This window comes from Mytilus galloprovincialis, chromosome 7, assembly GCF_965363235.1.
Source record: "Mytilus galloprovincialis chromosome 7, xbMytGall1.hap1.1, whole genome shotgun sequence".
NCBI classification, from domain to species: domain Eukaryota; kingdom Metazoa; phylum Mollusca; class Bivalvia; order Mytilida; family Mytilidae; genus Mytilus; species Mytilus galloprovincialis.
In genome coordinates this window covers 69,148,275-69,162,467 of record NC_134844.1, presented here as the reverse complement: position 1 = coordinate 69,162,467, position 14,193 = coordinate 69,148,275, and the positions used below count along the sequence as shown (strand labels likewise).

At 32.3% G+C, this 14,193-nt stretch overlaps 3 protein-coding genes across 3 annotated transcripts; all 3 read left to right on the top strand.

The window, feature by feature from the left end:
- The first annotated feature begins 6,541 nt into the window (after nucleotides 1-6,541).
- LOC143083553 (uncharacterized) lies at nucleotides 6,542-9,037 on the top strand. The gene has a single exon (XM_076259814.1). The coding sequence runs from the start codon at nucleotides 6,597-6,599 to the stop codon at nucleotides 8,142-8,144; it is 1,548 nt and encodes a 515-aa protein (XP_076115929.1). The 5' UTR covers nucleotides 6,542-6,596; the 3' UTR covers nucleotides 8,145-9,037.
- Nucleotides 9,038-10,108: 1,071 nt separating this feature from the next.
- LOC143083550 (uncharacterized) lies at nucleotides 10,109-11,406 on the top strand. Its single transcript, XM_076259812.1, has one exon. It carries the CDS (start codon nucleotides 10,127-10,129, stop codon nucleotides 11,267-11,269), a length of 1,143 nt encoding a protein of 380 aa, XP_076115927.1. The 5' UTR covers nucleotides 10,109-10,126; the 3' UTR covers nucleotides 11,270-11,406.
- Nucleotides 11,407-11,511: 105 nt separating this feature from the next.
- LOC143083551 (uncharacterized) lies at nucleotides 11,512-13,463 on the top strand. The gene is made up of 2 exons (XM_076259813.1): nucleotides 11,512-12,201; nucleotides 12,706-13,463. Exons 1-2 carry the CDS (start codon nucleotides 11,634-11,636, stop codon nucleotides 13,014-13,016), a joined length of 879 nt encoding a protein of 292 aa, XP_076115928.1. The 5' UTR covers nucleotides 11,512-11,633; the 3' UTR covers nucleotides 13,017-13,463.
- Nucleotides 13,464-14,193: the final 730 nt, after the last annotated feature.

The following is a 14,193-nucleotide window of genomic DNA, read 5'->3' as shown; positions in this document are numbered from 1 at the left end:
ATCAATAAAAAAGTAAAGGACGTCTGATTTATAATGTTATTTTGAGATATATATATAAAAGTACTGATTACCGTTTCAAAAATTTTATCTAATTTAGTATGTTAATATACACGGGAGAATATGATAGACATCAAACCAGTTTCAATCCACCATTTGTTTCTTAAAATGGTACCAAGTCAGGCCTATGGCAACTATTATCTACAGCCCGTGTCCATGTATGTGGGCATTTCCTTGTGTTGTAGTTCAGTGTCTGTTGTTCCGTTGTGTTCTATTTTTTTATAGTTGATTTTTTTTATCGGTTTATGTTCGTTACACGGATTTGTTTTGGAAAGAGCTCCCTACATTTCGCATTGCGAACTAGTTTTTTATAATGTTTTCGTAAAGCTTTATTTATATTTCCTAACGAGAAATGATATTTAGTTACAAATACTAGTGGTATCTGCTTGTCAGATTCTTGTTTAAAGCGGAGTAACTCTGGTCGTTCGATATTGAGAGCCGATTCACAGTTACGAAGTATTTCATGGTCCTTATACCCCCTTTGCTTAAGGTGGCCTTTGAATTTACAAAGTGTATCTTTTAAATATTGTGTGTTGCTGCTGTTTCGGTGGTGGCGAATAGCTTTCCCTTTTATGAATCCGGAGAAGACTGTTGGGTTATGCATAGACGTCCTATCTGAATATTGAAACGTATTATTAGGTTTGGTGTAGCTCTTTATATCAAGGATACCGGTGTTCCTGAACCTCAACCCTTTATGAACGACTGTATCGAGAAAAATAATTTCTTCGATTGAAATTTCATAAGTAAACTTTAATAAAGGTTGATGATCATTTGCTATTTAAAAAAAAATCCTCAACGTCTTCTCGTGACGAATGAGCTATTATAAACGCATCATCTCTATATCTTCCGTAAAATAAGATCTTATCTTTATACTTATATTTTTCAATAATTTCATTGATAGCTTCGAATGCTCTAATATCACAAATTTCTGGGCTGCATTTACTTCCAATACTAGCGCCTTTTTTCTGTACAAAGTATCGGTCATTAAATTCAAAATAATAGTTTTTCAACACTGTGGCTACTAACGATTTAATTGTTTCACAGCGAGGTAATTCTATCGGATAATCTTCTTTTACTGCACTGTTACATGTATAAGCCCGTCCAACAGAATGAATGAGTTCCTTGAACTCCATGTTTGTATACATGCTGGTGGAGTCAAAAGAAACTAAGAGGCAATCCCGATCAGGCCTTAAGTTTTCTATTTTATTTATGAAATCCCCATTACCTCTAATATAACTGCTCTGTCTTTTGACTATAGGTATCAAAAAGTAATCAATGAATTGGCTAGCCCTTTCGGTGACAGAGTTACATTGAGAAATAATTGGTCTGCATGGGGGTAATTCTTTTACTGTCATCGTTTATTTTTTTATTCCTTGAATACCAATTTCACTTAATTTGTGAAGTTTAGGAAGGAGAAACAGACGAACCAATCTGGGTCCCTCTTTCGATGAGCCACGGAGAAAATCAAGAGTTATCCCATCAATCTCACCATTGTCAAACATCTTGCTGATTTGTGTTGGTATATTATTTTTAATCAGTAAAAAATGAAGTTCTTGTATCTCCGTGTAATGGATATAGTTAAACTGCATTAACCCTTCTTAAATGTAGTGTGTATTTGTAGATATTACAATTGCGCCATCCTTGTCGCTCTTAGAGAAAATAATATCCTGCATATTTTCAAAGATCGTAATCCTAGCCGTTGTTCTTTAGTAAAGTTGTAGTGGTTACTTCGGAAATCAAGATTAGACAATTCAAACTGTGTTAGATCTAGATGATTTTCAAGTTCAAAGCAAGCAGGTGTTGGTTGCTAAAATGATTTCTGTCGAAACGGATGCATTCCCCGACTTTCAGCATTGCCAAAATGAAAACGACATCTAAGTTTACTCTGAGTCAGTCAATAAAAGCCCATGTTCTAAGACTATATATGTTATTGTAATTAGATGTATATAACTATATGTTATATTGCAATTACTGCATGGTTTTGTTTCCAAAGATAAATATAAACGTAATAGTAGACTTAAAATCACATCCCTTTATCGTATATTTAATGGACTAAATTCTAGACTTTGTTTATTTGACATAAATACCATAAGGAATAAATTCTTACTACAATAATGAAGTAATACAAATCTAGCTGATTTCAACATGTGGTAAATGTAATCTGTAATTTGTTCTAAATAACCTGAATGTTTAGAATAGAAAAACACGGTCCATTTTACATATTGACCTTCAAACAACGTACAATATAATAAACTAGGTATTTGGTATGTACATGTAAGAGCGAAACTATGTTCAATTATACAAATGTATAAGTTTCACAAAAACTCGTAAGGAGCTATCTTGGCCTTTTTATGAGACGTCTACATTGTATGTATTGTAGTAGCTTTGGTACATTAGTGGGACATGAATTGAAATACATGATGTCAGTAAATATATTTCTAGTATGAAAGGAGTAAGTTCAGTAAGAACCTTTTTTGGCCCCAAAATTAAGCAGCTCTACACAATTGTTGAAATGTAAACTTTTAGCTATTGTTAAATATAATACTTTTGTTTCATAGATATGGGCTGTTTTTGACAATACAATGCACATGTATCGGATACTTGCATCATTAAGTCATGCTAAATTACTGAAACCTACACAATTTGAGCATTTGAGTTAATTTTTAGACTGTTTTTGTCTTAAATGGATGTTGCCGTATTTGTGTTTATTCTTAATATCTAAATGTAAGTTGTATTTGACAATAGTATATAAAGTATATAAATGGTTCAGGATGAACAAGGATGCGGTCACATTCATTTTTGACAAAAACATCTGAAAAGTGATATATTATGGCATATTTGATAGTTTTTTTAATATTTAAGCTTAAATTCGAGCGTCTTTAACGATTAAATCAGTTAAAATCTTTCACACAAATTAATTGAATCTCCTAAAGTAGACACTTGAGTGTTTAAAAAGCGTCCAATATCTTTCTTTTCATGAACCTCAAATTTGGTGCCAAAATCGACCTTAGAGGACCTACTCCTTTTAACGCATTAGTAAAGGTATGGTATTCATTAAAACGTATTCCGGTTTAACAGACGTGTTTTAAAAACCAATCGAGATCCTAATCATAACAAACTCATATCCTCTTTTTGTCATTCTTTGCCATTATTTATATGGGAGAAAAATCGTACATGAGCCTCTACATGTTCTATTGAAAAAAAATCACAAGCTATCATGTATGTGACATTGTATGTTTATGGTTTCGTATGTAACAAATGTAAGGGATACTACAGAACAAACTACTATAGTTTCTGGATGTACCTGGTTATTTGTTTTGAATTTCAATTTGTGTTTCCTTGAACTTGTAAAATTCTGATGTTTTATTACATATAGGCTTAATTACTTCACGTCTTGAAAGAGTGATATATAAACATCCCTCCTCCTTTAATTTGTGACTTATATTAAATGACAAGAGTGATGTGAACAAAGTTTTGAAAAACCTCTCGACCTCAAAAATAGTTTAATGTTGTGAAAGTGATATCACAAAAAAAAGAAGAAAGGTTGGCTTCGGAATTTAAGTAGCATTGTAAATTGTTTCTTTTAGCTGTTTTGAACGAGCGAATTTAAAAACTACAGTTTTTTTGCAGTTCTTTGACGTATTGGTTCATGTTGTTTTCTTTTGCTAACTTGTTCTTTTTCGTGCAAAGGAGAAGGGGCTATAAAGGCCAATATTGGCCTCAATTTCGAGAATTTTTTAAATTCTACTGATTCGTATGTGTATGGCTTTCTTTTTCCGTTGGACATATTCATTTTATGAAAAAAATGTTTTTTTGTAGTTATGACGTCACAATGCCGTGTTTTGACAACACTTCACGTGCATATTTGTTGGCTTTTCGCAATTTTTTACTCATTTTCGCCAAGTTTTTTTACGAAAAAAGTACCTGCGCATTCTTGCCCCAACGAAATATTTTGTCAGAGCAATATTATCAACTAAATGCATCTTATGTTGAAATATTTTCGTGGGGCAAAGCTGCGCTCATACTGAATATTAATTAAAAACTTGCTCAAAACCGGCATCGAAGTTCTCTAATTATCGTCCGTTTTTCCCGGTATCGGAAAAAAAAGGAACATATATGTATTTTTTTAACATTTTTTTTGGTCAATGGTTGATAACAATAAAGTTTGGCTATAGAAAGTAAATTACAAAGCGTATTTCTTCATATTAAAGTAAAACATAGCCTCTCAAGTTAAGCCTAGCCCTTACCGTCTATATTTATTGTAAGTGATTACGGAACTGACGCACGGAATTTTACTGGTGCTGTTGTTAAGAAGCTTTTTATAGTGGAACAGAAATCAGCGGATCATTCATTAAATACTTGGTATTAACAGACAGAATTGAAAGAACTAAATATAATTTAAAAGATGTGATTATATTTTTGAAAATGGTGGAATTCGTACTCCGTGAAAGGTAAGTTAAGCTTAAACTAGTCTACATCACATGAACTTGTCACGTAAAAAGTTCTTCCGTCTTTTCATATTATTATCTCTTACGAAAAAGCGAAATGGAAACAAAATTTTAATTCTATGATTATTTTTCTTTTCATTGCTTTAAAGTACTACACAAAATAATAAGACTGCCGGAACACGATCTACAAAACTCGTATTTATAAATTCCACGGCACAGCAGACGATTTTTAACTTCAGTTTCCATTTTGCACTGACGTCTGTTATGTAAAAAAAAAAAATACCATGACATAATCAACAACAATGAAATGGTAATTTCATTGATATTAAGTTGAATCGTAAATAAGAAGTAAAGAAATAAAAAACAAAACAAAATTGTTGTTCCTACGGTTTATGAATCAAAATCATAAATATGACTTATTTACTACATTTAGCTGCTGTGTTTATGTGGTTCACATCGCCTACACGCTACGCTGCGGAGAAAATATTTTACGTTCGAATCTCATCCAAGCCAAATTTTTTTTTCATCATTTCGTAATTTTTTACATTTGTCGTTTTGAATCACATGATCATGATAGATACAAAAAAACAAAAACAACATGCACCAATATACATTAAGACCTTGTATTTTTAATGTTTTAGACATAAATGGATACTGCAGATCACTGGAGACAGCGGACCTAAATTATTACATGACAATTTCCTCATAGAAATGAGTGAGTATCTATATAATTTCCATCTTCGCTAGCTAAGGGTTACGATCCACTCCCGTTTCAGAAAGCAGGAGTGGAGAAGATGTATAATTTCATGCAGTCGATTATTTGATACTGAGTGCAGAAGATTCATAGTTCAATTAAAAGCATTGTGAACCCAGATTTAAAATTATTTATTTATGCGCAGCATCCAGAAGTAAAATTACAAAATATGGATTACATTATGTTATAGTCTGAAAATGTTTGAAATAATTGCCACTGGATGTTAAACATCAATACATTCATTTAATATTCATATAACCAAACACAGAAATAAATTTGGCAACTTAAAATGTTATTTTTACTATGGAAAATCTTATGAAATTTTTGATGCACTGACTTGCAGTATCTACGCTATTAAGAAGAGTGAAAGACAGAGTTTCATCTTAATAATAAATTGTTATGTTTGATCAAAATAATGTGTTATGTGAATAACAAACATCAAACACTAGACTGTTTCTTAAAAAAAAAAGCAATTTTAGTTGAACATTCATTATAATACCGGGCTTGTCTGATGTCGAAAATGTTCTGGTATTCTCCGTAGTTGCATGGTTTGCTGTCTTATTCATTCGCCTCCACATTTGATATGGCTGTTTTGCACACCAATTGTAAAAAACATTTCGCCTATATTCATAAACATGGATGTTTTTATTTTCTTCAATTAAATTTTAATTATCACTGTAAAAATCGTGCTTAGAATTTAAACACTAGTGATACATGTTTAGATCTAAACGTGTTTAGGGTTGTATTTAATTCCTAAACACATTTTTCAGTAAGCACATAATATTTAAGTTTGCCGTGAATTTAAACACGTTTAAAAATGAAAGTGTATAGAAATTAAACACATGTTTTAAAGCTAAACATGATTCTAAACACAACCCTAAACACATTGTGCTAAGAATTGTGTTTAGGATCTAAACACCGTTTTAAGGTGCATGCTAACTTTAGATTTTCAAATACAGTTAACACATATGTATTTGCCAAAAACAGATAGCAATGAAATTTTTTAGGAGTTGAATAGATTTTGTAATTAAATGTACCAAATATTAATTGTATCCTCTTATGGTTTTCTTTTCAGAATGGATAAAATAAGAAAGGGAAGAAAAGATTCTAAATGTATATTGTGTGAAAAAAGAACAAAACCCGGAAAAAGAAGACCTTTGTGTGGAGAAACAAATAAAAATCTGCGCAATTTTCTCAGTAAGAATTTCCTTGTTTCACCCAATGATGATGACGTTATCTGCGATACTTGTCGACGGAAATACTACAGAGAAGAGCAAGCACAAGTAAATACACCCACTGTCCTTACAAATGATACAAATGCAAATGATCCTGATTTTATGCCACCATCTGCACCTAAAAGAGCAAAATTAAGTTCTCCTTTATCAATATCGCTTCCGATATCTTCAACAATTAAAGGTCATGCACAATGTTGTCTTTGCAAAAAGCGTGGTCCAAAACTTATGGTTGTTCCACAAGAAGCACGATTTCATACATTTTTGGAAAAAAATATAATTATTCCTGCCGGATCACGCTGTTGTCCTCGTCATTTATGTACTGAAGGTTTTACAAAAGAAGCTAACGAAGACATAACTAGTGTGTATACTGTTTCTGACTTCAATCGCAGCGGACTACTTGAATTGATAGATACAATAAGAGAACATGCATTAAAAGATAAAAACGCAAGAATTGATTTTGATAAATCTTCTTCTTTAAATGACACAGACTTTCGAAATTTGACTGGCTTAACTATTACTGATTTTGAAGACTTATGTTCTCACATTCCAAACTCAGCTATAAGAGATACCCGAGTACGAAGCATGAGAACATGTATTGGTATATTTTTGACCAAACTTCGTTCGGGTATGTCTAATAAAATATTAGCAACTTTGTTTAATATAAGCAAAGATTCTATCAGGAAAGCTATTTCATCCGCAAGAGATGCAGTTAAACAGCACTTTACAACAAAATATTTAGGATTTGATCATGTATCCAGAGAAAGTGTTATACAAAACCACACTCGTCCACTGGCACAAACATTATTTGGTGATATCACAAACACAACTGCCATACTCGTAATTGATGGTACATATATTTACATACAAAAGAGTGGACAATTTAAATTTCAACGTAGTACATACAGCATGCACAAATTTCGCAACCTCATTAAGCCAATGATGTTTGTCACAACTACAGGATACATTGTAAGTGTCATTGGACCCTACCTTTGTAACAGCAAAAACAATGATGCCAAAATTTTAAACTCAATTTTCAAAAATAACTTGGAGAAAATCAAGGAATGGTTCGATAAAGATGATGTTGTTGTGGTTGATCGGGGATTTCGAGACAGTATCGACCTCTTAGAAGAATTTGGTATTCAAACTAAAATGCCAAGCTTTCTCAAACGTAACGAGAAGCAACTTTCGGTTGAAGACGGTAACACAACACGTTTAGTTACAAAGGTCCGCTGGGTTGTTGAGTCCGTTAATGGTAGAATCAAGCAGTGGCGCTTGCTTGACAAGGTATTACCAAATTCCCTTATACCGTATGCTGGTGAATATACACGTTTTGTAAGTGCCATATGTAATAAGTATAGACCACCACTTAATGCTGGTAATGAAACTGATGACCTTCTCTTAGGTACAAAAATGCTTCACATGTCAAAGAAGAAAAATGAGCTCATGGAACGAGTTTCAAATGAAAACTTGCATTCCAGAAGTGGTAGGTGGCAAAAAATAGATGGCAACGATTCCGTTGAAGATTTTCCGAAACTGTCGGAGGAGGACATCAGGGACATAACTCTCGGTGTATACCAGGTTAAACTAGCAAAGAGTTATACTGAGGAACATCTAGAAAATGACGATTACTATGAAGTCATGCAACAGTGACATCAACTTATTAGAGTTAGAATGGCAAGTAGACATACAAGCAGCAAAACGCATAACCTATGGATTACATATGATGACTGCTGCATAAAAACTTGGTACTGTACTTGCAAGGCCGGTGCTCGAATTGTTGGTACTTGTAGTCATATTTCGTCAGTTATATGGTTTCTAAGTTTTTACCGGCATCAAACCAAAGGAAATCAAGCAAAGCAATGGAAGGACTATATCCATGATGCTAACCAGCCGGAAGTAGTTGATGATAGTGACAGTGAACCGGAGGAGTAAACATGTTTAGCATTTGTATTTAACTGAACAATTACTTGGACATATATAGGCATATAATATAATTCCATTTTTGTTTTGTATGTCTTTGTTGGGAAAAAACTGACGTACGTCGATATCAGGGTACTATTATGCCTAGATGACGAATATAGAAGGGAAGACATTTATTGCAATAGTTCAACTGGTAAATGCTAACACTGAATTGTCACACCAAACTGGTATAATAATATTGATATTGATAACATAATACCTGAATTTATGATAACTGTTGCTTAAAAATTCAGAATCATAGTGTAGTAACAGTTTTGTCGATCGGGGGTTGCATATTGTATTTTTAGTTTGATATGAAGAACATGTGAAAAGTTTCTAAAGATAAATGTGCTAACAATATTTCAATAAATTTGAGTAATTTTTGAAATGCATAGTTTATGAAATTGTGAACTTTATCAGCAGAGTACATAAAAGTACACACCAACTCATTTTTGGTAATTTAAGGTAAAAGAAAACACAAACAATAACTGTAGATTCCCTCTAATTTAGTCATACATAGAACGAATGTTAATTTTGTTGTAACCATAGCAACTGTATAACTGATATTAAATGGTTAAATTTTATATCAATTTTATTCTTCATTGTATAAACACAATGTTTCACAAGTAATAGTGTATTCACGTTGATTATTTACTGTGTAATCTATTGTAAAAAGTACACAATACATCAAAAAAAAAAAGGATAACATACGTAAAAAGCTGATATTTTAGCTTAGTCGGCATACCATTTTTATGACGTCATAACAAGAAAACAATAAGAGATAACTATAAAATTCTTGGTGTTTTATAAGCTCCATATCATAGATATCAATTGAAAGAAATATCAATAGATTCTGAAGTGGGGCCAATTTTGCCCCTTAGAGCCCCTTCTCCTTTTTGTTTTGAATCAAGTGTATATTAATGTAAGACAACCAGCACTTGTTATTGTCATTTCCGTTTAGAAAATACAACAGAAAATTCACACATATACTGGATTTGCAAAAATATTCAAATTGGACGTCCTTTACCAAATGACCAAAAATCGTTTGAATTCTACGTAGGTCTCGCTTTTTTTTTTTCTTTTTTAAAAACTTCTGCTATTCTTATAGTTGATAGATGTAAGTCTGGTTGTTTTTTATGTTTTTTTTTTTAGAAACATAGAATACATCACAATTTAACCAAATATAAATTTCAAAACAACATTGACAAAATGTATACTGACAATTACAACACATGTGACATTTACATGTCTATGTATATCACAACACATTCAACGATAGTTTCAGTTTTATTTTTTGCATAATCAAGGTACTGTGTTATCCACATTTAATTTCATGTTAACATTACTAAACCTGACAATGTACTTCTACATCTTCGCTAGTCAAGGGTTACGATCCATTCCCGTTCTCTACACCCTTGGCAGATTGAGATAAAATTACAGAGACACAAGGTAAGAATTTTTATTTGTTGCAGTCGAAACTTGCTTCATCCAATCAAAAATCGCCTATAACATGATCACGTGTAAATGTAGAAAGTATTTGTAAACAATTGCCACGTGTTTATTATGCAACTGCAGCAAGATGTGTACAGTTTATTAACAGAAAGCTACTGTTGTCTCTTTTGATTTTTAAAATAACAAATTCTTTTTTTACAGATATAATAGTTTTATAAAAAATGTCTATCCCTAAAAGAAATTCGAAACATGAAATAGGGAAACATGGAGTAGAACCCGAATTTAAAGATATAAATCCTGGTCTTTTCTCGATGAAATTAAACTTGATGTACATTGCAGACCATGTGCAAATTGAACATAAAAAAATAGCTTTACTTGCTGCAAAACAGGAAGAACATCAAATAGTCCATGCTGCTATTGATTTAATGTTAACATTACTGGATAATCCATTACAAAACCGCCGGCGCATAGCTCAAAATATTGAAAAACTTGAACAAAATATCAAAACAAACCCAAAGCACTTGAATACATTAGCTGACCTTGCAGTATTGTACAGAACTATAAATGCAGAAGACAAAGCTGTGGCGCTATATGAGACAACTAATGCAATATTGAAAAGCAATGATCCAAATGATATTAAAGAAAAAGCAGTGTGCGTTCTTGAACAAGGTTATGCTGTCTTGTGTGACGAATTATCCCAAAACGAATTTGAAGCTCAGCACAAATTGGCTGATTCCTTGCAACGTATGCAGTTAGAAAAGCATATATCTGTTGGGAAGAAACACGACCTTCTTTGCCGGGCCTCGAAACACACAATCATTGCACAACAAATGGTGTATCGTTCACTCAACTGTAAAATTAAAGACGATGTTTGTTATGGAAAAAAATCAAGCATGATGCTGTTCAAAAAAGGGATAGACCACCTTGAAAATACTGCATATCCCCAAGAACATGTTTACATATGGAAATATTATTTTGCACGAGCTTGCAATAGTGTGACGCTCATTTCAAGTACTAACGATATCACAGCATGTGAATTGTATCTGTCAGTTCTTGGAAATTTACTTAAAGATGATAAAAGCTATGCCGTCTATAGGGCACGTGCATATGCTTGCATTGGTCACAGACTCGTGACCCGCAAGGAAGTCAAACAGGGAGATTTAAAGCGTAGTGCATTATCAAATGATGAAAGATTCCAAGTTCTTATGAATGATCCGCTGTCTGCTTTTGATTATGCAAATGATGAACATGCACGCGATGAGATTGTTCTTAATCGTAAAGGAAAAAGCTTACTTTTTTGTGTAAGTTTAGACGTGACACAACGGAAAATCAAAAACTTAAATATCTTACTGAGGCGGACATAGCACTATCCTTATCACTATCACTAAACTCTCGTATGGACCGTCTCAACTTTTCCGTACGAATGAACGTCTACTTTGAAATGTCAATCTTGAAAAATATTTCTAATGTGAGTAGATATGATTTTTTACAGAAGGCATTGGAAGACGGAAAAGCAGCAATACTTGTAAATTTGAAAGGAAAGGATGTATGTAAAGTTGCTGAAATTTGTCAACGACTTGCGAAATTTCCGAAATGCTTCCTATGAGACCAAAAGCTGTAACAAACAAAGAGTACCTTCATATAGCTCTTGATTACCTCAATCAATATATCTGCGCAAAGGGTCAAACGTATACCCAAGCATTCGCAATTGGAACTATTCATTTTGACATGGGAAAATTTCGAACCGCCCTAGAATGGCATAAAAGAGCATTCCTGCTCTCAGATTACAAACGTGCAATTAGTAATGTAAAAAAATTGTGCCTTTGTATTCTGAGATTAGAAGAGTCAAAATCTGTTTATATAGAGTTTATCAATGCATTAACATTTATTGCAAGCAAACTGCAAGATTTAGAATTTATTAATACTTTAGTACCAAACAGTATGTGGAAGGAATATCTTGGCAAGCTTTTGAGATTTCTTGACTTTTTAAAAACATGTCCGCTAACAACAAAACAGGTTGAAATAGCAGAGTATCTGAGGAATGTTTTATCAAAGAGAACCCTTATTTCAGTCCGACAGTTTAGAAAATACCAGTTCACACCGTCTACAAGAAACATAGAATATGAATGGAGAACCTTAAGCTTCCCTCACCCAGTAATTGAGCCAGCGAGTGATCACCTGGACTTTGATTATGACTTTTTCGCTATCATGAGTTATGAAAATTCCGGTTGGATTGAATGTTTTCTTCGGCAGCAGTTGAGCACTAACATGCTTTATAATGATAGGACATTTACAGGTATATTAAAACTTAATTAAATTCAAATGTTTAAAATCAATAGCATATTTTTTTTTTTTTTTTTTTATTTGGCTTATTTTTTGAAATCTTGGGTCCTCAACGCTCTTAAACTTTGAACTTGTTTGGTTTTCTAAACATCTTGATTTGAACGTCACTGATGTGTTTTATGTATACGAAACGCGTCTGTCGTATTACATTAAAATCCTGGTACCTTTGATAACTATATATATTATTTGAAATTTTAATTCAAAAAATATTTTTGTTTTTTCTGAAAGGGTTATTGTGATTCATAGGTATGATCAAACCAACAAACGGTTAAACTAATTTTAAGTAGGCTAGCCATATTTACTTTGTCATTTTGTTATATACGCATTTTTTAAAAGAGGGAAAGTCACTATAAACAAACACAATCACATAGCAAAGCTTAGTTCCGACATAAGGAACATTTCCGATACCATATAATGAATGTTTGATACTTATTTGTGTATTTGCTACTCGTTTTAGCTTGTCCTGACGTTATCAATTATGAATCCTGTTCGACGTTATTGGAGACAACCATTAATGGCATCAATAAAAGTCGAAAGGTCATACTGGTTCTTTCAAATAACTTTCTGACCAAAGAATGGAACGTACTGAAGTCAATAGTTACAGAAACGCTACAGAGAAGACAGGTCATTCTATTAGTTATTTTACTGAAGAATTGTGATGTGCCACCAGAAATAGATTCTGAACATTTAATGTGCTTTGATTTCACTGACGAGAAGAACATCCCTATGGAAATTCATAATTTGAAACTGGCTTTGCTTTCAGTTTAATAACTGATGATATGATACACGGTGTCGATTGTGATTCAATGTTTGCATTCATTATATCCTACATTATACAAGCAATTGTTTTGATGCTTTAACGTCTATAACTACGCTAGTGACTTGAATTCATATATGAAAAGTTGAATATACAACACATTTTAGTATGTATACGAATATGTTCCAATCAATCATACAATCAATCTATTGTATCGGAATAAAGTTCTTGTCTTCTTTGTAGTATAATTTGAATAAAATTTGTCGTCGTACATTTCATTTTCAGTCGGATTGAATTTTCACAATAAATTTGAGAGAAAGATGAATTGAACTTTTAATAATCATATAAACAAGCAAAAACATAGCAACAATGGACGATATTAGATGTTCATTTATCTATTCTTATGATTAAATTGTATCCATTCAAATTAATAAAAACGACAATTATATGACGATAAATCGTAATGTGAATCCTTTACGTGATTTTTACAAATATTTATTCAATATAACATTGTATAACTATGTCATGAACTAGGACAGTTTATTTTTATTTTGTTGTACTTTTTTCTACAATTTTGTTGGTGCATTAAAGACGTTTGGTTCTCTAACGTATCATCTAGAAATAAACTGTATGATTCAATGTAATACAAGGACATGATAGTAGCATATAAACATATAATACTTAACTTTACCCAACAGTTGTTGGTGTGGTTTGTGTTGCATATATATGTGTGTGTAAATTTCATAAAAAAACAACTGTTTATGACATTACCTTATTCTACTTTTTTTAAACTGGAATGGAAAGACAGGCCAAATGTGGTTTGTCTGCTTCATCTACGACCCTCGAACAAAAGACAGCGACCATAGCTTTGTTTTTAGAGAAAGCGGTGTATAGTTACAAATATATCGGAACATAAATGAAAAGATATAGATAATGAATGAAAGCAATCCATAACGATCGTCTATCCATAAACAACAACATACTACGCAATTTAATTTAAAACTATTGACGATTTATTTAATTAAAATGATATTATTTGTTTGTAAGTTCTATCTCCTAACTGTAACTCTTCATTGATTCATGCAGACAGCTGTCTATCAACTTTTTGAAATAACAATATAAAAATGAAACTAAAAAGTTTAGGTGAAAACAACGTTTTTAAGTGTGGAAACCAGCTGAGATCTATTT

What these genes read in the sequence shown, in the direction of transcription:
- LOC143083550 (XM_076259812.1), top strand. Translation starts at nt 10,127, where the DNA reads ATGTCTATCCCTAAAAGAAATTCGAAACATGAAATAGGGAAACATGGA.
- LOC143083551 (XM_076259813.1), top strand. Translation starts at nt 11,634, where the DNA reads ATGGGAAAATTTCGAACCGCCCTAGAATGGCATAAAAGAGCATTCCTG. An exon ending in TAATGATAGGACATTTACAG is followed by an intron (nt 12,202 to 12,705) that starts GTATATTAAAAC and finishes TACTCGTTTTAG; the next exon opens with CTTGTCCTGACGTTATCAAT.
- LOC143083553 (XM_076259814.1), top strand. Translation starts at nt 6,597, where the DNA reads ATGCCACCATCTGCACCTAAAAGAGCAAAATTAAGTTCTCCTTTATCA.